Genomic DNA, 26,332 nt, shown 5'->3' with positions numbered 1-26,332 from the left:
CTTTGTGGCAGTCTGGCAATGGGGAGTGCTGAGGGTTTCCTTTCCAAGAATATTTACTGCCTGGAATTATTCTCCTCCCAGCCAGGGATGTGGGCTCACTGGATCTCAGGGAAAGGTTCTTCCCCCAGAGGGTGGTGGGGCACTGAACAGGCCCCCCAGAACAGTGGGCACTTCCAAACCTGCCAGGGCTCCAGGAGCGTTTGGACAACGCTCCTGGGGACAGGGTGGGATTTTGGGGTGCCCTGTGCAGAGCCAGGGGTTGGACTTGATGATCCTTGTGGGATATTCTCTGATTCTGTGAAACGTGGTGTTTCTGTTTGGCTCAAGAATCTTAACCCCTCCAAAATCCCTGTTTATTAAATTTAATATTTGGGTTCGTATTTGGAATTAAATTTGGTGGGGGGAAAAACAAAAACAAAACAGAAAAAAAAAAAAAAAGCCCCAAACCCCCTCACTTGTTTCTCTGGAAAAATAAATTTTAAAAAACCCCAAATTTTTTTGGCAAAACCAGAAGCAGATACTGTGAATCCTGGATGCTGGGACCCAAAAGAGGGTTCCAATGGTGGGGAAGCCAAAGGAGGCATCAGGGGGTTCCTGGCTCTGTCTCCATGCTGTTCATGGACTGCCAGCTCCACTTGGGCAGTCTGCAGGTCTGCAGTTGAGATATTCCTTGATCTTGATAGGAATTACTATCTTCCCTGAAAGAGGAGTCTCCGAAGGGACTCGGGGGTTTGGGAGCCTCAGATCTGTGGGGAGACACCCCCTTCCAGCAGGGTTTGGGGGAACCCTCTCCCAGTGTCCAGGCAGTTTTGCCAAACCACCATTCCCTGAGGAAATCTGCTCCATTAGAAAAAACCACGACATTTTGGGTTCCCTTCCTGCTGCTTCCCAGGGGTTCTTTCCTGCCTCAGCCTCAGCTCTGCTGCCCCAAGATCCTTTCCCTGAAGTTTCTGGGAAATCCAAGCACTCCCCACTTCCCTCTCTCTTCTAAAGCTCTGCCAAAAGGAGCTTCCCTCTGCAGGGTCCTGTCCCATGGTTTGTCATCTCCCACCATCACACATGGCCTTCAGTGACAGCCCCTCTTTGTCACTTTTGCAGCCTTTCCTCCTTTTTAAGGAGCAGCAATAATTTCTGCCATCTAATTCCCAAGAAAAATGCCAGTTCTTCTGTTTTAAAACCCAGGGAGCATGAACAGAAGCCCACACTGTGTGGTGGATCAGAGCTCACTTCCCAGAAACCAAGATGCTCTCATGAGGGAGGACGTGGGATTAATAATGGACCATCCCTTTATTTGAATCCTTATTTTAAATGATCAGCGTCTCACATCTCTTCACGCAAGTTTATTCCAGGAGTTAATCTGAGGTTGTTGCTATTTTCCATCCACATTTGACTCCTCCATCCCTTCCCTCTGCTAAGGAAGAAGGAGGCCCCAGTCTCAGGGAAATTAATTAGTGCAGTAATTTGCCCGGGACACGGAGGTGCAGCCGAATTCGTCCCACTCTGCAGGACTCAGCTGAGTAAAAAAGACAAATAGCTGTGCTGTGGGATTTCAAAAAGCTGCTGTCAGCATTCCCAAAGCAGCCAGACCTGGAAATTCATTCTTCTTTCAATAAACAATGGGAAAAGGAGAGGCAATTACAGTAGACAAAACTAATTACAGCAGAGCTGGAGCACGGCTCTCAGCAATGAATCTGCATTCAAGGAGAAAAATCTAACCCTAAACCACTCCACCAAAAAAAAAGGGGGAAATATGGGAGTGGAATGAAGGCAATTGCAAAACAGAAATCCTGAAACCACTTCAGCACAGCACAGATTGGCCTAAAAGATCACCCTTCTGCTGCCAGTGCTCTGCCAACAGGACACAGGAGGATTTGTGCAGTGGGGACCCGGAATGAGCTCCCAGCTCCTGGATCCAATGTTTCAATGGAACCATCTCCTCTCCAGGTGGCCCAGTTCACGTTCACCTCACTAAGGCCACAGCCACAGCCAGTTTTGAGTTGCTGGGAAATGCTCCTCCTTCAGCCCGACCTCTTCCTTCCCAGCATCTTCATTTTGCCTCTGGCCACACTGCAAATCCAGAATGCCATAAAAAATCTTCTCCAGCAGCAAAATCCCCCAGGCTGGATCACAATTTGATATTCCCTGAGCCATTCTCAGCTGTGTTTCGGGAATCCCGGCCTGACCAGCCCCAGCACCACAGTCCTTCCCAGAAAACCCTCATGAGAGGACCCGGAAGCTTCTCCACCTGCAGGAATCCACATTCCCAGCGTGGTGGATGGATTAAGCTGCTGGAAGAACTGGAAGTAGCTGGTGGAACCATGTGTGGAGCTCAGTTTGCAGACCTGAGGCTGAACAGCTTCTCCTTCCATAATAAAGCTCTACAAAGCCAAGCTTATCCCTGGCTCCTCACTGCAAAGCCAGGCTTATCCCTGTCTCCTGTTCCTCACAGCCATCCCAGCCTGACCCAGGAGAACACTCCAGGGATACTCGCACGGTGGCAGGATTTTGGGTGGAATGATGCAAGTGCCTTCTGTAAAGCCCATTTAATGCCTGGGAAGGGGCAGGTTCTGTGGAAGGCAAAGCCTGATCCCCAGAGCTGGATGGAGCACTGGGCCCCATTCCTGCTCCGTGGCCCCTTTGGATACCGGCTGTGAAATCCAGGAGACAGCAAGGGGCTTTAAACAAAGCAGTGGAAGCACCACAGCTTGACACGCTCCAGACAGGCCAATGGCCTGGAAAACTCACTGCAGTGGGAAAACCTGGAACAGGAAGAGGAGGAGGAATGGGATTGGGCTGCCAATGGACTTGGCAGACCCCACGTGCCTCGTTCCCTGGTGCTGTGGGCTGGATTTGGGATTTGAAAGCCCCTACGAGCCATTCCCAATGTACAGAGCTGCCATTTGTTGTTTGTTGCTATTGGCATGTTATTTCTTCTATTTAGCACGTGTTTTATTCCAAAGTGTTTCTGGGAACAGTAACAAGGCCATGGCTCAGTGTTGCTTTTCCAGGGACCCTTAAAGAGGTTCAGACTGAAGCCTCAATCCTGGAATTCCATTTTGGAGTCTCTGTGATGACCTCAGCCTAAGGTGCAGTTCCACACAGAGGTTCTGTGTGTCATAGAATCATTTGGGTTGGAAAAGCCCTCCAAGAGTGAGTCCAAGCATTCCCCAGCACTGCCAAGGCCACCACTAACCCCTGTCCCCAAGTGCCACATCCACAGGGTTGTTAAACCCCTCCAGGGATGGGGACTGGGCAGCTTCTTCCAATGTCTGACCACCCCTTCCACGAAGAATTTTTCCCCAATATCCAACCTACACCTCACCTGGGGCAACGATTCCCCCTGTCCTGGGGATTCTCTTCCACCATTCCCTAAGTTTTCAGCCCAGAGAAGGCTCAGCAGGGGTCTCATCAATCCTTGGGGGATTATCCAAGAGGCAGAGCTGGGCTCTTCCCAGCACTCCTCTGTGCCAGGAGCTGAGAAGATGCACTTGCACTTGAGCAGCCCCATTTCCCCCTCCCCTCCACACTGGGGATGTTCCTCCCATGTCACACACGTGTTACTCCCGTGTCCACCTCCGGAAAACAATCCCAGGCGTTTTCCTGCCTGCTCCATTCTGGCCCTGCTCTCACTGCAGTGCTTTCATCCCTTGGATGGAATGACCTGCAATGCAGAGGCTGCACTGATCCTTCTGCCAGATCTGGAATCCTCAATCCCCCTGGGGACTGCCTGGAGTAGGAAACCACTTGGCACAGCAAGCACGTCGGCATTTCCCTGCCTGCATTTTTATTGTCTCCTTCACTGCATCCCTGACTCCCGTTAAGTTTTCTTTCATTTTATCCCTTTCTCCAGCCTCAACCTGTGCCCTGAACTCTCAATATCCCTGAGCTTGGAGAGAGCTGGCCAGGTGTAGGACAGAAGGGAGCAGCACATTCACTCCCATCGCTCCCAGTAATCTTTTGTGGGGTAACGGAGCTGCAAATGGGAAAAATACAGGGAGACAGAACTCTTCCCACAGCAGCAGCATCTCCCCTCCTTCCTGGGAGGCTCAGGGGAAGGAAAGACTGACTGAGGTGGATTGCCTGCTGCTCCTGCCCCTGCCATGCTGAGATTTGCAGGTTATTAATTTCAGGGAGCTTGCTGGAAAAGCAGGCAGGGAAAAAGTGTCGGCTGTGGAACAGTCAGGCTTGCAAGGAGCAAAAGATGCTTTATTTAGAGAAGAGGTTGGGGGTTTGCTTGTCCTTTTTAATTACTATTACCAGTGAGAGAACCTTGTGCTATATGGGAAAGAGAACCCCAAAAAAACCCCAGCACAGTTTGTAGTAAAGGGACATTATGATATTTACCCCCATCCCTTCTACCCAATCCCAGTCCCATTATCCTTTCCAAAAATCACACAATCCCAGACTGCTTTGGCTTGTAAGGGACCTTAAAATCATCCAGTGCCACCCCCTGCCATGGGCCGGGACACCTTCCACTAGGCCAGGTTGCTCCAACCTGGCCTTGGACACTTCCAGGGATCCAGGGGCAGCCACAGCTTTTCAGGGCAACCTGTGCCAGGGCCTCACCACCCTCCCAGCCAGGAATTCCTTCCCAATATCCCATCTATATCTACATTTAAAGCCAAAATCTGGGAACCAGAGCCATGAGAGAAACCTCCAGCTCTAACAGGTTGTGCTGCCAACTTCCAGGGATAAACATTTCAGCCCAAGTTCCCCAGATTCCTCCTCTTTAACTATCTCAAGCAGAAAACAGAACCTTTGGACCGTTTGGTTTTCCTCAGCACCTCTTTTTGACTCTAAGTGGTCACTCTGTGCTGCCCAAACCGTGTCCAACTTCCAGGGAAACGACAGCAATGGGAGCTGGAGCTGGGAAAACACTTCAGGGGAAAAGAGGTTTTCGGGGAAAACAGGTTAATGGCTGGAATGTTGTGATTACAGAATTCTCTGTTTTGGGACAGCACAGCTTTTGGGGAAGGGGAAGGAGAAAAAGCAGAGGCCTGTTAAAAATGGAGGGAAGGAAAAGTGGCTCTGCTGGTGGATTTGAGGAGTAACATCATTCCTAAGGATAGTGATGGTGAAAAGAGTCTTGGCTCCAAAACCAGGGAGGGAATTGGCACATGGAGCTCATGGATAAGCAATATTTGGGAAAGCAGGATGAGCCCAGCACAGAGCTGCTCACCACAGGTGGCTTCCAAGGAAGGAAAATCCCCCACGGAAGGGATCCTAATCCACAGAGCCATCCTAAAGCTGCAGAGGCTTGGGATGCACTGGGAATACTCCCAGCACAATTAGGCAAATCGAGGCCATTAAGGGACAATCACACTGAAGGGCTGTTATCAATCACTCTCCCTGCTTTCTTTACCCAATTACCCTAATTGCATCAAGGCTATTAAGCAATTATTTTGATAACAGCAGCTTTGTTCTGGCTCTTCGTTTCTGGCACCGTTTTGTTCCTCTTAGATACCACCTTAAAACCAGGTTTAATGCTGGCTTTAAGCAGGTGCACAAGTGTTTTCCCGAGCAGAAAACTCAAATCTCGGTGTAAAAACCCAAACCACAAAAAGCCCACTTCAGAAAACAGTCGAGTTTTATCCCCAGCCCTCAGGTTCCGCCTCAATCCCACCCAAGAAAACATCGAGTTTTATCCCCATCCTTCAGGTTGTCCCTCAATCCCCCCCCCAAAATCTCCACAGCACCTTGGATTTAGTTCCACTTTTTTATTATTCAACTTTTTATACATAATAAATACAAACTTTTTACAGCCAATATAAAGAAAGCAACTGATGCTTTCAGTGTACTGACACTGTACACGATGCGATGGCCGATACATGCCCTGTATGAAGAAATCATAGTTAAAAAGGAGGCATCTTTTTGCATCTTTTTACAGCTTTTCTTCCTTTTTTTTTTTACTTTTTTTTTTTTTGTAGCTTTTTTCACTTTTGTATTTTAAATAAAATTAGCAGCTCTTACAGAAAATATTTTAAAATACAACTAAAGAGACTTTTAAATAAAACTTTCTGAATTTTTTTTTCCCAAAGTCCGGGTATGAAGGACACAGAAAAAACTGGCCAAAGGAATTAAAAATGAAGGTTTATGGCAACACTTGGTTTTCTTCTGCGTTGTGAAGATCTCAAAATATTTGCAGTTAAATCTTCTTTTTTAAAAACTTTTCTTTTTTAAACTTAAGAATAAGTTTGATAAACACATAAAAAGACCTCGAACAGATCAACAGGACAAGAGGTGCAAAAGAAAGGAAAAAATATGGAAAAAAAGACTTCATTGGACAGTCCCTGATTTCAGAACTGATCCATGAGTTGTTGTCTTCAAACAGCCCCACTCTTGGTTAAGGATCCCACTGGGAAAGGAGACTGGAAAGCACAGATGTCTCAGAGACCCAGCTTGGGTTGGGATTTACAGGTATGTGCAAAGTTTATGAAAGAATCTCCTAAGATGAGTTGTTTTTTGTGATTTTTTTTCTTTTTTTTTTTTTGTAAATGCAGCCTCAAAAAATAGCCCTTGTTAGTAAACTAAAGGTAGAAAACTCACTGGCTTTGAACAAAAACCCATGAAGACACAAGAGAACCCACAGAAACAGCTCAAAACCCAACCTGGGGATGCCTCTGATCCTCCCTCTGATGGAGATTGCTGACAATAATTCAGCCAGGACCCCAAAAAACCCTGTTCTCAGCCAGTTTTTCCCTCTCCACCTCCGACCTCAGAACTCTTTTCTTTCAAAGCACAGCAAAAGCAAAGCTCCCTTTTTCAGAGATCTCCAGTGGGAAATTTGCAATTCTTCTCCTCTCTGCTTCTCTCCTGAGAGGAACTGGAGAGCAGATCTTGGGCACCAAGGTGGTGTGAAGGCATCACAGGGAGCTCCAGGCTCCCTGGCTTTGGCTGGTTGATGGGATTCACTGGGAAAACGCTACAGGACCATCCAATGCAACAACTAAATGCATGTAAATACTCTTAAAATGGAACCTCTAACTCAAGCCAGGTGGTTGGATGACAAAGATATCTGCTAACGTTGGATAATTAAGCACACAGCAATAACTGGGGTAGGAATGACCCAAACACTTTAAAAAAAAAAAACAACAACAAACCCAAATCCCCAAAATCTGCTAAGAAAACAAAAAATAAAGCAGCTCGATTTGCAGATCTAGACAAAACCTCACTTACTTTTCTGGTTTATGCTACGGAACAAGATGTTGCTACTGATTCAGCACCTCCAGAGTAGATCCTCTGGGACTAAAAAGTCCTGTGTAAATAGGAATCCAAGGAGCAGAAGGGTCCAGCTGATGATTCCTGACGAGGGGAACGAACCCCCCCGTGGTCTTTTGCTCCTCCAGGAGCTTCTTTTCCTGTTTCTTCCTTTCTGCAGGGGGGTGAAAGAGGAGCCAGCCTCTCCTTTTGACTTATCTTCCCGTTCCCTTTTTTCATTCCGCGGGATCTGATTTAACACCTGATCAGACAATCCAATGCTACTGGAAGGATTCACAATGTTCAGCACATTCCTATGGCAACAGTAATATACTGTACTAATGCACGGGAGCAAAGGGTGCTATGACTAAGCTGCAGGAAGGAGGCTCATTCCTCAGTCTCCTTGGGAAAAAACGGAGCATCTTCAGCCAGGAGGAAAAGCCTGCTCCGAGGCAAATCCTCTGCTGGGCTTGCTTTGTGCTAAGAGAGGCCAAAACCGATGGAAAGAAACCAAAAAAACAAACAAAAAAAGGCACAAAAATCTTCACGGCCGCGGGAAGGGATCCGCCAAAATCCAACCCTCCCGGTGTCCCGCTCTATTCCAAAGTCTTCTTCATGCAAAGGTGCCTAAAAATGGGAGAGGGACCAAATGCTGGGTTTGGTCTTGATTGTAGCCTTCCTGCTCAGCCCCCCCGGTCACACCAGGGTGATCTCCACGTCCTCGATCTTCTCCGGGGGCCGGCGGTGGTGCTGGGTGGGGGGTGGAGGAGCTGCTCGCACCTGGAACGGCCAAAACCAGCCCGTGACCGCCACGGAACGGGCAAATCCCGGCAGAAAACCAGCAAATCCCAGCTCTGGCACAGACTAAACGCCACTTTGGGGCTTGTCCCTCAAGCTGACGTGGACAGACAGGGAGGAGGAACCAGCTGGATTCAGCTCCAATGTCCCCAGGGAAGCCACCACAGTTGATTTTCCCCTGCCCATTCTTCCTGCACCCATGGATAACCCAGGGTGGGAAACTGGAAAACACCTTGGAATTTACACCAAATACTGAATCTGATGGTGCTTTTCCCTGGAACTTCTGTGGGGTGGGAACTGCCTGAACGCTTTGTTGCCTCTAAGGGACTTACATTTCGTCCATCACTGACCTCAAGATACACCCCTGAAATCTGGGGTTAGTCTCACACTCTGCCACTTCCATCCAGTTCTTTTTGCTCATTTAGTGCTACCAGGGTTTTCGGGATGGGATTTCGGAATACAGAATGACTTGCTATGGGAAATAATGAACTGTGGGGCAATACCATCCCAAACTGCCCAGTACTGGATATCCTGGATATCTTTAACAGAAATCCTTTGGATCAAGGCATGACACTGCAGTGGTATCTCAAAAAGGCAATAAATTGCAAGGAATCCATGAGGAAAATATAAATCTACAAAGGCTGGATCAGTGAGTTTTACAAGGAAATCAATGTGAAATCAATATTTAAGCCCTGAATGATGCAGTGCTGCCCCTGCCTCCTGTGTGTCCATGGCCAAGGCAATATCCTGCAATTTCCTTTGGAATATTCAGAATACATTCTTGGAATATCCAAAAATGCTCTTTTTTTCTGCAACCTCATTCACTGAGAAGGCCAGGAAAAGACAAATGTTCTGATTTGGTTCAGGACTTTGAAACCCTCCAAGTAAATCCCAGGAGAGGTATTTTGCCACGTTCTAAGCGATTAAATTCTTCCTTTCCTTCTCTGGCAAAATTACTTTTTCCTAAGCAGCAAAGACGACACAAAATACACTGATCTGATCATCAAGAATTTTGAATCCAAACCCCTCAAATCAAAGGGGTTGGAAATAAATATAACTCTAAATCCAAGTAATGCCAGGACAGTGCAGCAAACTGCTGGAAAGCAGGAACTGTACAAAACATAGGATTAAACTCCTCTGGCATTTATTCCTCACCTCTTTTTCCAGTTCTGCTGAGGGTTTTTACATGTGGCAAGACCAGAAATTGCCTCCCAACATCCCAAGTTTATCAAGTAACACCTATTTTATATCAAGTAACGCCTATATTTTATTTTATATCATTACAGCTGGAATTTCCTCCCTGGTGAGAATTCCTGATTCCAAGCCTCACATGGACACAGAGGTGGAACACGGGAGGGCAGGATAAGGAAGGACAGGCCTGGATGAGCCTCAAGGACATCTCTGAACACAACGACAGAGGGAACAGACCTTTACTTGTGCTGATCCGGGACGCTGCTGGTTTATAGGGAATCACTGGATTTGCAGGACACAGGGAGCCAATCCCCAGGTGCTGTCCCACCCCCCTGGATTTGGATGTTCCCACCCCAATTCCCACTCTGTAACCCCAATAAACCGCCCCCCCCCCCCCAGGATCGGGGTTTCACTCACAGGTCGCAGTTTTCCGTAGGAAGTTTCGGCGGGAATCCGTGGCGGTTGGGAGAACCCGGGGCACTCAGATCCGAAGCTGTTTTCTGAGGGAATAAAACCAAGCCCTCAGCACAAAGAGGCCCCTCAGCCTGGCTGAATTCACTTCATGAAGCTCCTAAGCCCTTGGAAGGGCTGATTTTGCGACTTCACGTGGCAAAAACGCTCCTTTTTTTCCCCCCTCCACTGAAACAGGAACATCCCAAATGAAGCTCTGGCTGAAGTGGTGGTTTTTCCATCCCCCATAATTCTTACCATTAGTTGATGGAGACCTCGGGAAGAACTGGGAGCCTCTTTTATCCGGGCTGGGATAGGGACTGGTGGGAGGTTGGTCATACAACGGGAGCGGTGGGAGGATGTTGTTGGGCTTCGGAGTTGGAGAAACCTGTGGGGAAAAACATCCAAGGGGCTGCAAAAACCCTTCTCTTGGGAATTTCTTAGGCACATCCAGTTTTCTGAGCCATCACCGTGCCAACAGCTTCCCTCCAGAGGAAACGTGTGGGAAGGAAAGCCAATATATCAAACAGTGACCCAGTTTTCTTAAAATCATAGGTTGCCACCCAGCAGGAATTTCCAGCCTCTCCCAGGTAATTCCGAGGGATTTTTGAAGGTTATTGGAAATAAAAAGGTTGTGTGGCCACAGATCCACAAGAAAGTGTTGGGATCGTGGGCTTTATCCCCTCTCAGCTGCACAAATTTAATTTAAATATTCCTTTTCACAGTCTCAAAGCAAAGAATAAAACACTGGAGAAACAGGGAACACGGAAGTCCAGTTTCTACCACCACAATTCCATGTGGGAATGTGTGTGATTTTCTAATAGAAGGATTACAGAACTCCAATGAAATGGGATATTTTGGCAAAATTTCGTGTATTCCAATACTTGGGAGGATCCTGCCCCTCAAAGCTAAGAGGACACAGAAGAAATTTAAGTATAAACCCAAAAAATTGGGGCTGAAAGAGCCTGGAATTCTCTTTTTGTGCCAGGCTGTGTTTGACATCACAGGCTCTGCCAGAGATCAAGGACTGGGAATTTCCTCCTTTGGTTCCCTTCCTGTCTATCCAAATATTTCCCTTCAGTCACAAATCTGCTCTATTTCCCAAAATACATCCCTTGAGAAATATTAGGCTGGGTAAGAAACTCAAATATAAGCACTCAGGGCTTGGGGTTTAGTTCTTAAACTGGTCCAGACTTTTTTTCTCAAATTCCTTTTGATCTTTTTTTCTTAAATTCCTTCTAATTCTTGTTTTCCTAAATTGCTTAATTTTTTTTTCTTAAACTAGTTCTGTGGGTTATTTCCTTCAATTGGTTCTGTGGGTTTTTTTCCTCAAATGGGTTCTGATTTTTTTTCTTAAATTGGTTCTTTTTTTCTCAAATTCCTTCTGATTTTTTTTATTCTTAAATTGCTTCTAATTCTTGTTTTCTTAATTGCTGGACTTTTTTTCTTACATTGCTTGATTTTTTTTCTCTTAACTTGCTTCTGATTTTTTCTCTTAAATCACTCCTGATTTTTTTCCTCTTAAATTGCTGCTGAATTTTTTTTCTCAAATTGGTTCTGGATTTTTTTTCTTAAATTGCTTCTAATCCTTGTTTTCTTAAATGGCTTGATTTTTTTTTCTTAAATTGGTTCTGATTTTTTCCTCTTAAGTAGCTTCTGATTTTTTTCTCTTAAGGTGCTTCTGATTTTCTTTTTCTCTAAATTAGTTCTGGTTTTTTTCCCCTCAAATTGGTTTTGACTGTTTTTCTTAAATTGGTTCTGATTTTTTTTCTCAAATTGGTTCTGATTTTTTTCCCCCTCAAATTGGTTTTGACTGTTTTTCTTAAATTGGTTCTGATTTTTTTTCTCAAATTGGTTCTGATTTTTTTCCCCCTCAAATTGGTTTTGACTGTTTTTCTTAAATTGGTTCTGATTTTTTTTCTCGAAATTGGTTCTGTTTTTTTTTCTCAAAGTGGTTTTGATTGTTTTTCTTAAATTGGTTCTGATTTTTTTTTTCTTAACCTGGTTCTTTTTTTCCTCAAATTGCTTCTGATTTTTTTCCTAAAATTGCTTCTCTTTTTTTTTTAAATTGCTTCTGATTTTTTCCTAAAATTGCTTCTATTTTTTTTCTTAAATTGGTTGATTTTTCCCATTTTTTTCCCCAAAGAACTGGCAGATCTTTCCAACCTTTCCAACTCCCCCAACCAACAACCCACCTGAATATCCCCAATCCAGGGGGTCTCCCCGTTTTCCGAGGCCGTCAGTTCCTCCACCAGCACTGACGGGAACACCCCGACTCTGCCGTTGAATTCCCCTTCCCAAAATCCATCGTCATCCTGGTTTTCCTTGTTCAGGATGCGGATAATGGCTCCCTCTGGGAAGGACAGCTCGTCATCCGTCTGCCCCTCGTAGTCATAAAGTGCTTTTACAAAACAGACTGAAGGTGGAAAGGGGAAAAAAAAAACAAACAAACAGCGTAATTGGAATAAGCCATGAAAAAACCAGGAATTAAACACAGATTTTTAGAGCTGGAATTGAAGGTTTGGAAGCGCTTTTCCAGCCTGAAAGATTATATTGTTGCTGAGACAAATTATTCTGTTTCCTTAATTTTAATTCCTGTTAAACTCAATCTGTGAGGTGAATTATGGAGATCTGACACGAGGGAATTCCTGAGCTGTGCTCACATCCAGGAGGTTGTGACCAGGTGGGATCAGCCTTTTCTCCCAGGAAATCACTGACAGGACAAGAGGGAAGGGCCTCAAATTGCCCCAGGGGAGGTTGAGGTTGGACATCATGGAAAATGAATTCCCTGCCCATTGGAATGGGCTGACCTGGGAAGTGTGTGGGGGGGTCACCATCCCTGGAAGTGTTCAAAACATGAGAAATGCCATATAGTTTTGTGGGAATTGTGGGATTTGGTCACAGGTTGGCCCTGATGATCTTGGAGGTCTTTTCCAGCCTTAGTGATCCCATGATTCTATGGAATCTGAGGAACTCTCCCAGACTGGATATACAGAATATTTTCCAGAAGCAGCTTAACATACTGTTTATTTTTCACTGGTATTTACCACTGGAGTCTCCATTGAGGCTTCCTGAGACTAAATCCACCTCCGTGGAGTTGTTGGAGGTGTGGGATCGACTGTCCAGCGCCGCCAGGGACTGGAGCATGCTCAGGAGGCTGCTGGAAGTTGGGAATTGCAGGTACTTCTCCGGGACATATCCCACCTGACCCGCCTTATTCCGTGCCTGGAAACCAACCACAGAAGAGATCCTCTGCTTGTGCACAATCCTCTGGAAAGAATCACAGTATTTCCTCCCATTCCAAGTTTCATTTCTGATGGAATTCATGCAAACAATCCCAGGAAAGTGATACCTTTACCCAGTCTTCCATGTCTCCATCCTCAATGACCTCCAACACCTCGTGCTCCTCTATGGTCAATTCATCCGGTTGGGAAGCCTGAAGGGAGAACAGTAAGGTTGGAAAAGTGGCTTCAGGAGCAGCGGAAAGAACATTTTCACCTCGATTTTTATTTTAAAAAATGGTTTTTAAAACACTGGGAAGTTTTCTGATGGAGATACTTTAAAAAATCCAAATGAGGTGTCTCTTTATTACCACTCACAAGAGCCTTTTTCCCCTCAAGGAGAGATGGAATCCCCCTGAATCCCACCTTGTGAGCTCCCACATTTCTTAGTGGTCTGTGATACAATTTTTCTAACCAACTAAAAAACAATAATCAATCACTGACCTTATAGGAATAAACAACTTTGCAGGTGAGGGGGTAATTTCTGAGGGTGCCCGAAGGACTGGAACTGCTGTCATCAAACACGTCCATGCTGTCCTCAAACTCTTCCCCTTCCTCCTTTTCTGCATCAGCATTGATCTGTTCCAACAAATTGCATTTGTTAATGCCATTAAATTCCAGCTGAGAGGTATCAGTGAGAAAAGAACAATCAAATCCAGTTAATTCCTATTTTTCAGTGAGTTTTTTTCCACTCACAGAAAGTGGACAAACCCCAACGATTTAATGATATTCAATATATGATTCTTAAATAAGATCAGGAGAAGAGTCACCACAGAATCCCAGGATGGTTTGGGTTGGGAGGGACCTTAAAATCATCCAGTTACACCTCCTGCAGTGGGCAGGGACACCTTCCACTATCCCAGGTTGCTCCAAACTGGCCTTGGACACTCCCAGAGAATTTATGCCACTAAAAGCTTCCTGTACCTGTGACCACGAGTTATAAAATAAATCTGCAGTGGCAATATTTCAAGTTGAAAAAAAAACAAGCCCCAAAATCAGCACATTCTGCACAACAGATGTGCTGCAGTTTATTAAAAATAATAATAATAAAAAAATCCTTAGAGGAAAAAACCTTGCTATGAAAGTTTAAATAAAACCTGAGAAATGCTGGAAAAATACAAGTTTCTATGAATGTAATTTGGGCAAGGCTGCCATGAGCTGTGCTTTGGCCTCGTGCCTGGGCTGGGTTTTGAATAAACACTTTATCTCATGTGAAAATGATGAATTATCCTGTGAAAATAGTCCTTGGAATGAAAGGCAGCACTGTTCTGCATTTGCCATCTTCCCTTTATTTATTCCTTTTCGAGGGAGGGGTGAATTTGGTCCTCCCTGGGAAAAGTGGAAGGCTGAGAAATCAACAGAAAGTTAAGCTGAGCTCAAAAAATCCCTTTGCAGCCTCCCTAAACCTCTGTGACACCTTTGCTCTTCTAAGCCTGGACTAGAAGGGCACAAAGATTCATCATTTCTGGACTTCATGAATTTTTATTAAATTTCCTGACTAAATCCTTGCAATTCCACTAATTTCCACTCAAGTGCAGTTTGCCTCCGTTGCTCCTTCAGTGTTTTCATGGACATTGGGATAACCAAAAATTCCTTGTCCTACACGTGGGTAACACTTGGATTTATTCCCAACCAACTATAAACTGTGGCAAATGGAAGGTTTTCCCTCCTGTCTCTGCCTTTGACTGTGCCTGGGCTGTGTCCCAGCTGCCATCCATAGGGAACATCATGGAAATTAGTGGATCATGTCTGGAAAGGCTCGTTTGTGCCACACCTGCTCCTGGTTTTCTAACACGAGGAGGGAAAACGGGGTTTAATTTTAACTGTGTGGCTGCTCTGACTTCCTTTTCCATAAAATCCTTTGGGAAGTAGGCAAGGAGAGGGAAAACGGGGACACAGAAAACTGAGGGGTTGGTTTGATAAAGCTCATCCTTCTGCAGGGCCGGGGGTGAAAAACTGTGTCGGGAAGGAATAAATACATGAGAAATCAAGGAATAAATATATGAGACAAAGGTGTGGAACAGGCAGCAAAGCCAGGAATAAATCTAGGTGAGGTGATGAGAAAAATGAGAAAAAAGGTATGGAAATAAATATATAAATATATATATATGTGTGTATATATAAAAATTCATCTTGTTCTGTTTCATATATACCCATGTCCTGCTTCGAGTCCCAGCAAACAGAGCACAAAGCCCATGGTGACATTATTCCCTCATTATTATTTGTTGGGGGGCATGCTGTAAAAAACATGGAAAAAACCCCAATCTTCCTTCCCAGGATTCTGCATTTCATCCTTCTATCCTGATGGATATCAGGATATCAGGATAGATATATTCTATATATATTCTATATATATATAGATATATTCTATATATTCTATATATTTTCTATCCTGATGGGTATCAGGATAGATATATTATATATATATATATATATATATATATTTTCTATATATTCTACATATATTCTGTCCTGATGGATATCAGGATAGAATATCCTGATGGGATATTAATTCCTTCAGCTCCTTACTGGAGCAGATGAAATAAAGGCACCGGTGCTGCTCCCTGTTTTTTAGCTCTTGAAAAGGAAATATATGGAGAGCTTTGCTGCCCAAATGATGCCATGAAAAGCAGGGGCATAATTTGGGACATCAAACACTGCCTGCTCCTTGGGGGTGAAGTGAAAGTGCTGCAGTAATTCCTCTAATAATGACAAGCAGCGTAATTTTGGGAGCAGTTCTAAGAATTCCAGCTCTGGGCTGTCCCTGTCCAGCCTGCCAAGGTCAACAGAGTGGGTTTTTTTTTTAATCCAGGAGTCCATGGAAGTGTAAAAAGGGAAAATAAGCCTCAGAGCTGAACCTCCCACGCTGTGGCAGGACCAGCACAGACTTGGATCCAACTGCTGCCATGTCCCAGATGACAGGGAATAAGGAGTTGGGAGCAACCCAACAGGCACAACTGGAAGTTAAAGGAGATGAAGAACAAGAAAAAAAGGGAATAAAACACTGTTTAACACAGCTCTGGAACAAATCCTCATCTATGGTGGCTGGAAAGGATCTGAGGTGAAACTCACTCAGCACTTTCCACACATGCAATTCCTTTGGGATTTGGGAAGGCTGAAGCTTGGATGTGCACACTACAACTGGACTTTCTGACTGTACTAATCCCAGGAATAAAGCCTGTGGAGACAGACAGTGATCACAACCTTCCCTGCAAAACACCATCACAAGCTGTGTGGAACCTCTGAAAAGAAAATCCCAGAATCCCAAAGAACAGATCTGGGAAGCGTTCACAGAAACATCCTAACATCCTGAAGGAAGCAAAGAGTGGAATTGGGAAGCGTTGGCTGAGATTCCATTCTGTGCTCACTCACTTCTTTGAAATAAAGCTGCCACAGAGGAGAATACCTGGACATCCAAATAATCCCTTCCTTCCAAGGGTTTGCCTCCACCACCAAGGAAACATATGGAGAAACATGGGAATGAGGGAAGAGCATGGAGAAACACGAGAATGAGGTAAAAGCAGGGAGAAACATAAGAATGAGGGAAGAGCATGGAGAAATGTGGGAATGAGGGAAGAGCATGGAGAAATATGGGAATGAGGGAAGAGTACAGAGAAACATGGGAATGAGAGAAGAGCACGGAGAAACATGAGAACAAGGGAAGAGTAGGGAGAAATGTGGGAATGAGGGAAGAGCACAGAAAAACATGGGAACAAGGGAAGAGTACGGAGAAATGTGGGATGAGGGAAGAGTAGGGAGAAATGTGGGAATGAGGGAAGAGCACGGAGAAACACTGAATGAGGGAAAAGCATGGAGAAACGTGGGAATGAGGGAAGAGCAGGAGAAACATGGGAGTGAGGGAAGAACATGGAGAAATGTGGGGATGAGGGAAGAGCACGGAGAAACATGGGAATGAGGAAAAAGCATGGAGAAATGTGGGAATGAGGGAAGAACACATGGGAATGAGCACAAGCAGCCCCAGCTTCTCTGGGCAACCTGTGCCAGGGCCTCCCCACCCTCACAGCCAGGAATTTCTTCCCCATATCCCATCTCACCCTGTGCTTTGTCCATGTGAATCCATTCCCCCCTGTCCTGTCCCTCCATCCCTTGTCCCCAGTCCCTCTCCAGCTCTCCTGGAGCCCCTTTAGGCCCTGCAAGGGGCTCTCAGCTCTCCCTGGAGCCTTCTCTTTTCCAGGTGATCCCCCCAGCTCTCCCAGCCTGGCTCCAGCCCTCAGAGCGTCTCCGGTGCCTCTCTGGCCTCTTTCCATCCCACACAAAGTCCGGAGTTGCTGCTGGAGAAGTTCCCCACGTACCAGGTGCGCGGGGCCATTGCTGGGGGCCGAGGGCAGGCCGGCCCAGCGCTCGCTCTCCAGCTCCTCCATCACCTGGTTCATGGCGCTCCTGAGCCACGTGTCCACCGACACCCCGATCTGCTTGAGCAGCTCCAGCCGGGCCTCGGCCTTCAGCTTCACGATCTGAGGGCACAAACACACCTGTCCTAGTTAGAACAGCTGGGACCAGTTCATCGCTGTGTGGGTGTAACCCAAAACTGGGTATTCTATAGCCTTCCATGCCATTGCCCAGAAACTGTTATCAATAGAGCATTTACACCATCTGCACATAGAGCCTGACTCCCCAGGCTATAAACTGGGTGTTAAGAGGCCTGCGAGATAGGAGTATGCTCCTGTCCTCACACCCTTTGAGAAACTCCCCACCCTGAGGGAGGTACTGGGCATTCCTGCCTGAACTGGAGGATATATAATCTTGGGGTCTTGGGACTTTTTTTAACCACTTGTGGGATCCAGAGGAAGACTGCAGATCACCACTCTCAACCAGACTGCAGATCACCGCTCTCAACCAGACTGCACCAGCACTCTCACCAACAGGTTTTCCTCTCTCCTTTTACTTTGGACTCAGGGGGCCCAAAGAACACCACTCTGTTCATGCCCCAGGGTGCTGGGTTATACATTTGGGTTTTGTGGGTTAAAACCAATTGTTTGTCTGTATAATCGTACTTACTGTATTATTTTATTAAATTGTTATTCTGACTTATAATGTCTCTTTTGAGTTGGGTTCATTTCCCCTGCCGGTTTACCTTTAAACCAGCACAACACCCAAAAACAGTCAGGTCAGAGCCCAGAGACTGGGAATGGTTTTTCTTGGGATGTAAAAGCTCCGGGCCCGGCCGGTTCCACAGGTTGGGGTTTTTAAAAGAACATCTCAGAGTTTAAATTTCCGTATTCACACACTCAAGCGGATTTTTGAAGGATTTTTTAAGCGCAACAGCCCAGAGTTTCTAACATTAAATTAAATTGATTACATTAATTCAAATACTCCAGTTTGCAGCCCCTGTGAGCTGGTGACTAAAACATCAATAAACCCGATGTGATACTAACACACACAAACCCACCAACTCTTTTCCATCAGCACTCGCCAGAGATCCCAGGAAACTTCTTTTGTTATGGAAACAAAGGATGTTAATAAGTTCGAAATTAAATAAATATCCTGCTCCAACAAACAGTTTTGTGGGTTTTGTCTTCAGAACAGCACAAAAAGGGGGTTTTCTGACAGCTGGGCTCACTTCAGCATCCTGGGCACAGATCTGTGGCAAAGCACCACCCCGATCCAAATTATTCATCAGCCTGAACAGGAGCAATGGGAAGAGCAGTACAAAGAAATTCAGAATTTCAAGAAATTCCAAATTTCAAAGAACTAGAGGAGAAACCCAGGAATAAATCTGAACATATTTATGTCCAGTGCAGCTCTATCATCACCCTCCCGCTGCACTTGCTCTGCAGAGCAACAAAAATCAAGTGATTTCCCAAAATTCCCTCAGTGAGTCACTGTTGGAGGAAACAACTGACACAGCCTGGAATTTTTCCTGCATTTCCTTTCACAGCATTGGCAATTTTTAGCAAAGTTTCATGTCCTTTCTCTCCCTTCCAGTCCCTTCCACGGGGATCAGAAGCCCCTTCCTTCAGCATCACTGCCTGTCCTAACACACCAACTTGTCAGCAGCATTGGGAATCCAAGCAAAACCAGGAAAAACAGATGGATCCAGGCAAAAATTAGAGGGAAATTCCCTTTTCAGTAGTGGCTGAAGCACAGCAGACTATGAAAAAATACGTGTACAGTGAATTAAAATGTCAGTTGGTGTCACAATCTTATACAAAATCCTTACTATATATATAAAACCTTGTGTTGAGCTGAGATGATCCTGGTATTTTCCTTGGTTTTAATCCTGGTTTTCACATGTTGCTGTTACAGAATCAGAGAATCATCTCTTTCTACTGAGAAGTCAGAAAATAAATGACTCTAACTATTGTTAAGCTGAACCCCCAAACACGGCTCCATTTTCACTTTAAAACTCTTTGATTCTAAACCTGATTCAAACAATCAAAGCACTTCTGAGAGACATTCTTTTTAATTCTGCTCAGAAAAAATGTGATTTTTTAAAAATTAGGAAAGCTAGAAGTGTAAGATTTATCATGTCAAATATATCCTCCTGCTGCCTAAAATAAACAAGATGCTCCAAGATCCTTGACTGTGCCTTTAATTCAATTAATTTTAATTTACTCAGCAAATCCAATGGAGTTCCCCCTTCTCTGTTTACACCCAGTAGTTTTAATAGTCAACAAATATTTGTTCCAAACCACAAATGTTTGGAGATTCATTCCACTGCAGACAAACCATAAAAGTTTACCAGCATTAGGTCAGGCCTGCACTTGAAAGCTATTTATGAGCTGAGATTATATTTTTACCTAAATAATTAGACCAGATTTAACAGCTTCCTACCTAGATGAAAAATCAAAATAAAAATACCAGTTATTAGTCTAAAACTTTGCTCTGCTTCTCACACAGGGACATATTTAAACCTGGCTTAGTGTGGCCTTGGCAGTGCTGGGTTGGACTCGATCCTGGAGGGCTTTTCCAACCCCAAGGGCTCTGGGATTCAGGTTTTCAGTGGCAAACTGGCACTACCCCATCCCTGGAAGTGTCCAAGGCCAGGATGGACAAGGTTTGGAACAACCTGGGATAGTGGGAGGTGTCCCTGCCCATGAAAGAGCGCGGAACTGGATGAGCTTTAAGGTCTCTCCCAGTCCAAACCAGTCTGGGATTCCATGATCCTGCTTTCTGACAAATCCCAGGTCTGGATTACACTGCAAACCCACACCAATGAACACCCTTAAAAAAAGCCTCAACTCACTCCCAAAGCCCTGCTCCCTCAAAAAGATCCTCTATTTCCATTTTATCCCTTCAATCCCTGCTTTTCCCTCCCGCTGGAACAGACCCCCCTGGCCACATGTGCTGTCCCTCCTGCCCCAGAGCCCTCCCCTGACACACACTCAGAGACCTGAAAAGATTTAAAATCACTCTTTTTCCCAGCAATTCCGAGCATTCCAGGAAGGCAGCTGAGTTTCCAAAGCCCAGGAATGCCGGAATCCAGCCCTGGCTCCCAGCTCTGGGTGCTGCCCAACGTTCATTGTTATTAAACCTCCCTGCAGGACCAACATTTCCCTCTTTCCCAGTGAAATTGCTGGTTACAATTCCCAATCCCCAATTATTATTTCATAATTAAACGCCGGGATGTCTTTACCCTGATTTCAAACCACGAGCCACCCACAAAATTTACCCTTCTGGGGGGTTCCTGCTTCTCTGAGCTGGTTTTTTGCCCTTTGCTGGTGGGAGGTTTGGAGAAGATGAAAGGGGAAAAAAAACCCCAACAACAACCCCAAAGTTTTCAAAAATATAAACACTGTTATCTGTCCCTCACATACCTTTCGTTGCTCTCCATGGAAGAAGGAATAATTTTGTTTATTTACTGTTCCAGCCTTAATTAAGCAAAGGTTTGAGACCCACAGCTTAGACAAGATGAAGATAAACAACTGCTCTGGAAGCAAAATGAAACCCAGCAAGAAAATCCTCCAGAGCTGTTCCCTGTTCTCAGGAAAAAAACCCAAGTGGTTCTTTTCCATCCCCCAAACACATGGTTTTCAAAGCCTTTTAAAAAGTGCTGGGGCAAACCCAAAAATCCAGCAAAGCTGATCTAAAGTCACCCCAAATTTTGGTTTAGGATTGTTAAAACCAGTTTTAGATACATTTTCTGGAGAACAGAGTTGCTTTATTTGATCTTTTTATTTGATTTCCAGGGTGCAGAACAACCCCAGTGCCCTGCCCAGGGTTTTTTTTTTCCTCCTGAAGAATTCAGAATTATTTATTTTACATTTAATGAGCTTATTCAGATAATTAATTAGGATTACAAGTGGACCTAAACCATCTTCTGTGAGAAATATTTTATTCCACTGGTATATATTTATATATAATTACTTTTTATATTTATATATAATATATTTATTCCATGTTTTTCTAGTGGCAGGAAGAACATCACAAAATCAGAGAATCTTGGGATCATTTAGTTTGGGATCATGGACTGCCACAACTAAACCCAAGTGGCTGGACACTCATCTGGCAAATTGTTTTAGCCAAGAAGGAAGAAACATGGAAAGGTTTTGGCAAAACATTCTGGGAAGACATTATTTTTATTTTTGTCCCTATTTAGGAACATTTTTAGTTGAAATTTTTAGGCCAATACCTGAAAAGCTATTAAAATGAAATAATTCTCTTCTTGAAAAGCAATGTAGCATTTCAATTTTGGAATTATTTGCTCAGTGGCAGATAAATGTGACTACGAGTCACTTTTATTTAAAAACAATTCAAATTCCAATTTGGAATGCCATGAATTCCTCCAACCCCAAAGTGAGTCTTATTCCACACAATTCAGAGTCCACTGCTATTCAAATAGGGATGGATGAGGAGTTTAATCCACAAAATTCAACTTTCACTGCCTTGGTGGTGTTTGGGATGGAAAGGCAGCGATGCCAAAACCACCCCAACCAAAAAAAAAAAACAAACATAAAAATAAATCCTATCCAAGAGACTCACCCAAAATGTGGATCCTGGGGAATGAACTAACAAATGACATTTTCCAACACAACACTGAGTGGGTTTTTTAAGTGGGAGGATGGGCAGGAGGCTCGTGCAGATATTCCAGTGAGTTCATTTATATGCTAAATATCCTGCATGGAGTGAAATCAGAGGAGGCAAAGAGGAAATGAAACCCTGACACAGATAAGAGTGAATTCCAAGGTTAAGAAAACAGAGGGGAAGCTGTTCCTGGAGAAGAGTCCACCTGCAGGGACTGGCAGATGGATTTTTCCCAAGCTCAGGCAAATAAAACATTAAAAATCCCTAAAAAGGGAAAGCAGTTGGTGGGGAAGGAGATGGAGAATAGTTGGGAGCAGTGTTGGATTTGTGGGGTTTAGGAAATGGAAGGAGACAGAATAGATGGGAGCAGTGTTGGATTTGTAGGGTTTAAATGGAAGGAGATGGAGAATAGTTGGGAGCAGTGTTGGATTTGTAGGGTTTAAGAAGTGATTCCCAGGCTACTGGTAATGGGCTGAATGGAAATCATCCCAAATCTGTAAATAGAAAAAGCAATGTATATAAAATGTATGATGTAAACTCTTATTAGCACATTTCTCTGCGGTCCTGGGAATAAACAGTGTTTCTGAATATAGTGAAAAATGTTGTAGATGTTCATAAACAAAAACATCAGGGAGATTTAAGCAGAGGTTGGACTAGAGACCCCCTCGAAGCCCAGCACCTGAATGACTGTGAAATAAATTACACTGCATTTGAACCCCAGGTTCATGGAACTGAGCTGGATTTTCAGTGGGATTCACCTTTCAAAAGAACTGAATGAAAACAAACCCAAAATCTAGAAAACAAGCCTATCAATATATTTGTAGCCCAGCCTAATTCCTGATCCTTTACCAAAAGGAGTCCATTGCCTCAAGCCCAACCTGCCCTTGGACACTTCCAGGGATCCAGGGGCAGCCACAGCTTCTCTGGGCAACCTGGGCCAGGGCCTCTCCACCCTTCCAGCCAGGAATTCCTTCCCAATATCTCACCTAAACCTCCTCTCTCAATTTAAAACCACTCTCCCTTGTCCCATTAGTGTCTGCTGAGCAAAAAGTCACTCTCCTTTCCTGAAGGTCCTTCCCAACCCACCCCATTCCGTGGTTCTGTGCTCCCATTTCATTTCTTTTCCTGAAGCACATGGAATTTGCTTTTCTCCCCCTGTTTGTGAGCAGGGAGTGACACCATCCCTGCAGGTGAATGTTTCAGTGCAGAGCACACACAGCAAAGGCAGGATGAGATGGAACCACGTCTGCTGGAGATGCAGCAGGACCACAGGCAGGGTGTGATTCATAACCCAGAGCCCCAGCCAGCCCAGGAGCTCAGCCAGGAACACAACTGTCAGCACAGCCCAGCAATAAATATCCCAGATATAAGGCAGAGGGAGAAAACAGCCCTCCAAGCACCGCTAAAAATGGCCCTTTTGCCTCTGAACTAATCAAACCCAGCAAATAGCACCTTGATGAGTCCTAACCAAGCCTAATCTGTTCCAAACACTCTCCTGAGACTTGTAGATGAACAACTGATGAGACAAAACATAATGAAGTGCAAACAGGATTAATTGCTGTGGAGGCCCCAAGACCTTTCCTGAGCAAAGGGAGAGCAAATGGGAAACCTCCCACCATCCTGGAGAAAGGAAAGGAGCATTCTAGAAAGCTTCACCTTGTGTTTTCCCTATTTCCACAGCACAGATCAGTGGAGACAGGACATTTTTGTCCCCAGCAGCTGAAAAATAAAGGGATCCAGGCTGTGGAGGAATGGAAAGTTCGATTCCTTCCTTCCCGCTGCCACAGAAATCAAAGCTTAAAACACCCAAGTTCTGGTTCAGTTACCTGAGTTGGATGAGTGAGTGCAAAGGAGCTGCAAGAATGGTTGATTTTCCCAAATTATCGGTTTTTCCAAATTCAATTTCAGTATCAATTCTAAATTTTCTTCACTGATTTCCTTTCCAAATGATGCTTGAATTGTGCTGCCTTCAATCTGAACAAGCACCTTCTGCTCTCAGTGCTTGTCTTTATCCAAGCCCACAGCAGTGGTGGAGTTTCTCTAGATCTAAACTCTCCTAATTAATATCAATTTTACTGCTCTGCCAGTGCCAGAGGTATTATCAGTCATAATCTCACATTATTCCAACATCTCTAAAAACAAGCCAGCAAGACAATAAAAAAAACCTTCAACAAACCCCAAACTGTCTGTTTTTCAGAAGGAAATGTGTGTTCTGGTTCTCAGTCCCAGTCACATCTGCCCTGTACCAACTGCACAGGAACACTCTGCTGGAAGTCCTCATTTTCCCCAAACTTTAATCAAGGAGTTTGCTCCACTGAAACATCACAAGGAAAAATACCTCCTTATCCCAGGGAGACAAAAATCAGGGATAACCCACTGAGGTTTTATGTTCATGCACCTTTTAAGACAAAAAACTTGGGTTTCTGTAACATCTCTTGATCCTGATCCACTTTTACTTGATTTCTTTGCTGTGCTTCCAAATTTCACCATCACAAACTAAACCTAACACATTTACACCATGAGTTATAAGTATGCTACGGATCCTGAGTTATTCCCAGGGGTTGGATTTCAGTGGATTCAGGGTCTCCAAGGAAGAGGAAAATGAGATGAGCACATCTGTGCCCAAAAACACCCTGGGGAAAGCCCATAAATCCTCCCCAAAAGGTCCTGGCTCAGCTCATCCTGAACCTGCTCTGTCTTCTGGCACCAGAGAGATCTGTCAAGGATATAAAACTCCTCAGGGAAAAACAAGTGGAAATGTCTAGTGATGACCAACACAGCTTTGCCAGAAGAAAGGCAGAATTTAATCCCAACGTGCTCGTGAATTTATCTTCCCCTTCAGGAATGAGGAGGAAAGAAAAGGAGGAAGAGAGGGGATTTGCAAAGGAAAAAACACCAAGGAGCAGAGTAAGAAGCCAAAATAGAACAGGCAGGTTACTCCAGACATCAAAACTCCCATAAAAAGAATAAGCATTTAAAGAGAAGAATACAAAAAAAATACCCCAAAAGGAAGATGGGAGAACACCTCTGGGATGAAATAACACTCAGGAAGTGTTTTCCAAGCACTAATGGAACGCACAGATCCTTTAAAAACAAAATAATGACTCTTCCCAAGAGCAGCAGCAGCACCAAGTCCTGCAGGTGGTTAAGGTTTGATGTGAGAAGGTGAGAAGGAACTGGAGAGTGTTCCAGGGGGAATTCCCCTGGGCTGTCCCAGGGTGTGTGGGTTTTACTCCCAAGGAGTAAAACACCTTCCAAAATGTGACCCAGAAAACACTTCTGGCCTTGGCTGGGGGGTTTGTTTTCCCCCCCTCGATTTATTTCCTGAATTAGAAACATCAACCTGGAACAAAACCTGTGTAATCTCTCTTATTCCACTTTCCCAATCCTCTTTTTCTGAGGAACAGGAAGTGTGGGAAAATTTGTCTCCTCCTTAATTCCAATAACTGGCTGTTGACTCCTGTCACCCATCCAGAAACCTTCCAGCCCTCCTCATGATCCTGAAATCCACCTTTTGGAGGCACTGAGCTAAATCAGGGTCTCTTTGCTCTGCTTTACTCACCAGCTGCAGCTCCTTGACCCAAATGTGGTGCAGCAGGACAGGGAAAGGACAATTCCCCACCCTCCCTACACCCCAAATACCCAACAGGAACTTCTCCCACAAATATCATTCCCCTCCCCAACCCTCAGCAATTCCAACTTCATCAGCTGCACTTAAACACGCAGCAATGTCTGGTTTTACAGGCTGGAAAGAATCCTCACTCCATTCCCAAAGAAAAGGTTTTAAAGCAAAGCTTAGTTTCTTCTTCTCTGGGATTTTATATGTGTAAAAATCTCTTGTCTAATCACTGGTCTTGAACTCAGGCTTAGAGAGGTGGGGACTAACAGGGGCTGGGGCTTAAAGAAAAAGCCATTCCTAAGTGGAAGTAAAAAAAAAAAGCTCCCTGAATTCACTTACTGGCTTATCTTAAAAAAATAAACAATTTTATACTATAAATAACACGGGTGGCAATACAGAAAAGTCCCACAAAGTGGGACCTGCCATCCCAAAAACTCAGGGATAACTTCAGGACTTTAAAATATGCAACAGAAAATCTGGATCAGAGGAGACAGAAGTCAGTAAAAATCCCCCAGTCACCGAGTCCCAGACTCAGTCACTTGGCATTTGCCCTGAATTCTGTTGCGAAACAGAATTGTTAAATGTAAATCAATCAATCAATCAATTAATATATAAATAAAACAGAATGTGTTAAAAATGAGGAAGGTAAGGAATGGTTTTCAACACACTGGAAAACCAGGAAAATACAGTATTTGGCTGTATGAGCTGTAACACATCTCTGGGAGAAAATAATTCATGTTTATTTATATAAAACTTCTGCTTCTTGGCACTTTCCTTCCACCCTCTGGCACTTCATTCCAGACTGATTTCA

General features: G+C 44.5%; 1 protein-coding gene across 3 annotated transcripts in view; it reads right to left on the bottom strand.

Moving 5' to 3' along the window:
* Window positions 1-6,490: 6,490 nt before the first annotated feature.
* FCHSD2 (FCH and double SH3 domains 2) overlaps window positions 6,491-26,332 on the bottom strand; it is a 113,035-nt gene continuing 93,193 nt past the window's right edge. For 2 of the 3 annotated variants that reach the window (XM_064643953.1, XM_064643954.1), the window contains 8 exons: window positions 17,231-17,392; window positions 13,362-13,496; window positions 12,989-13,072; window positions 12,684-12,861; window positions 11,832-12,052; window positions 9,895-10,024; window positions 9,604-9,686; window positions 7,770-7,977 (listed from right to left, as the gene is read on the bottom strand). In XM_064643953.1, coding sequence (XP_064500023.1) covers window positions 7,894-7,977; window positions 9,604-9,686; window positions 9,895-10,024; window positions 11,832-12,052; window positions 12,684-12,861; window positions 12,989-13,072; window positions 13,362-13,496; window positions 17,231-17,392 — 1,077 coding nt within the window. In that variant the 3' untranslated portion in view covers window positions 7,770-7,893. Of the gene's footprint in view, window positions 7,978-9,603; window positions 9,687-9,894; window positions 10,025-11,831; window positions 12,053-12,683; window positions 12,862-12,988; window positions 13,073-13,361; window positions 13,497-17,230; window positions 17,393-26,332 lie in introns of all 3 variants that reach the window. The other variant, XM_064643952.1, reaches the window with a different exon arrangement.

The sequence above is a fragment of the Pseudopipra pipra genome, chromosome 2 (assembly GCF_036250125.1).
Source record: "Pseudopipra pipra isolate bDixPip1 chromosome 2, bDixPip1.hap1, whole genome shotgun sequence".
In the NCBI taxonomy this organism is placed as follows: domain Eukaryota; kingdom Metazoa; phylum Chordata; class Aves; order Passeriformes; family Pipridae; genus Pseudopipra; species Pseudopipra pipra.
The sequence above is the reverse complement of the archived record's forward strand: the minus strand, read 5'-3'. Positions and strand labels throughout refer to the sequence as shown.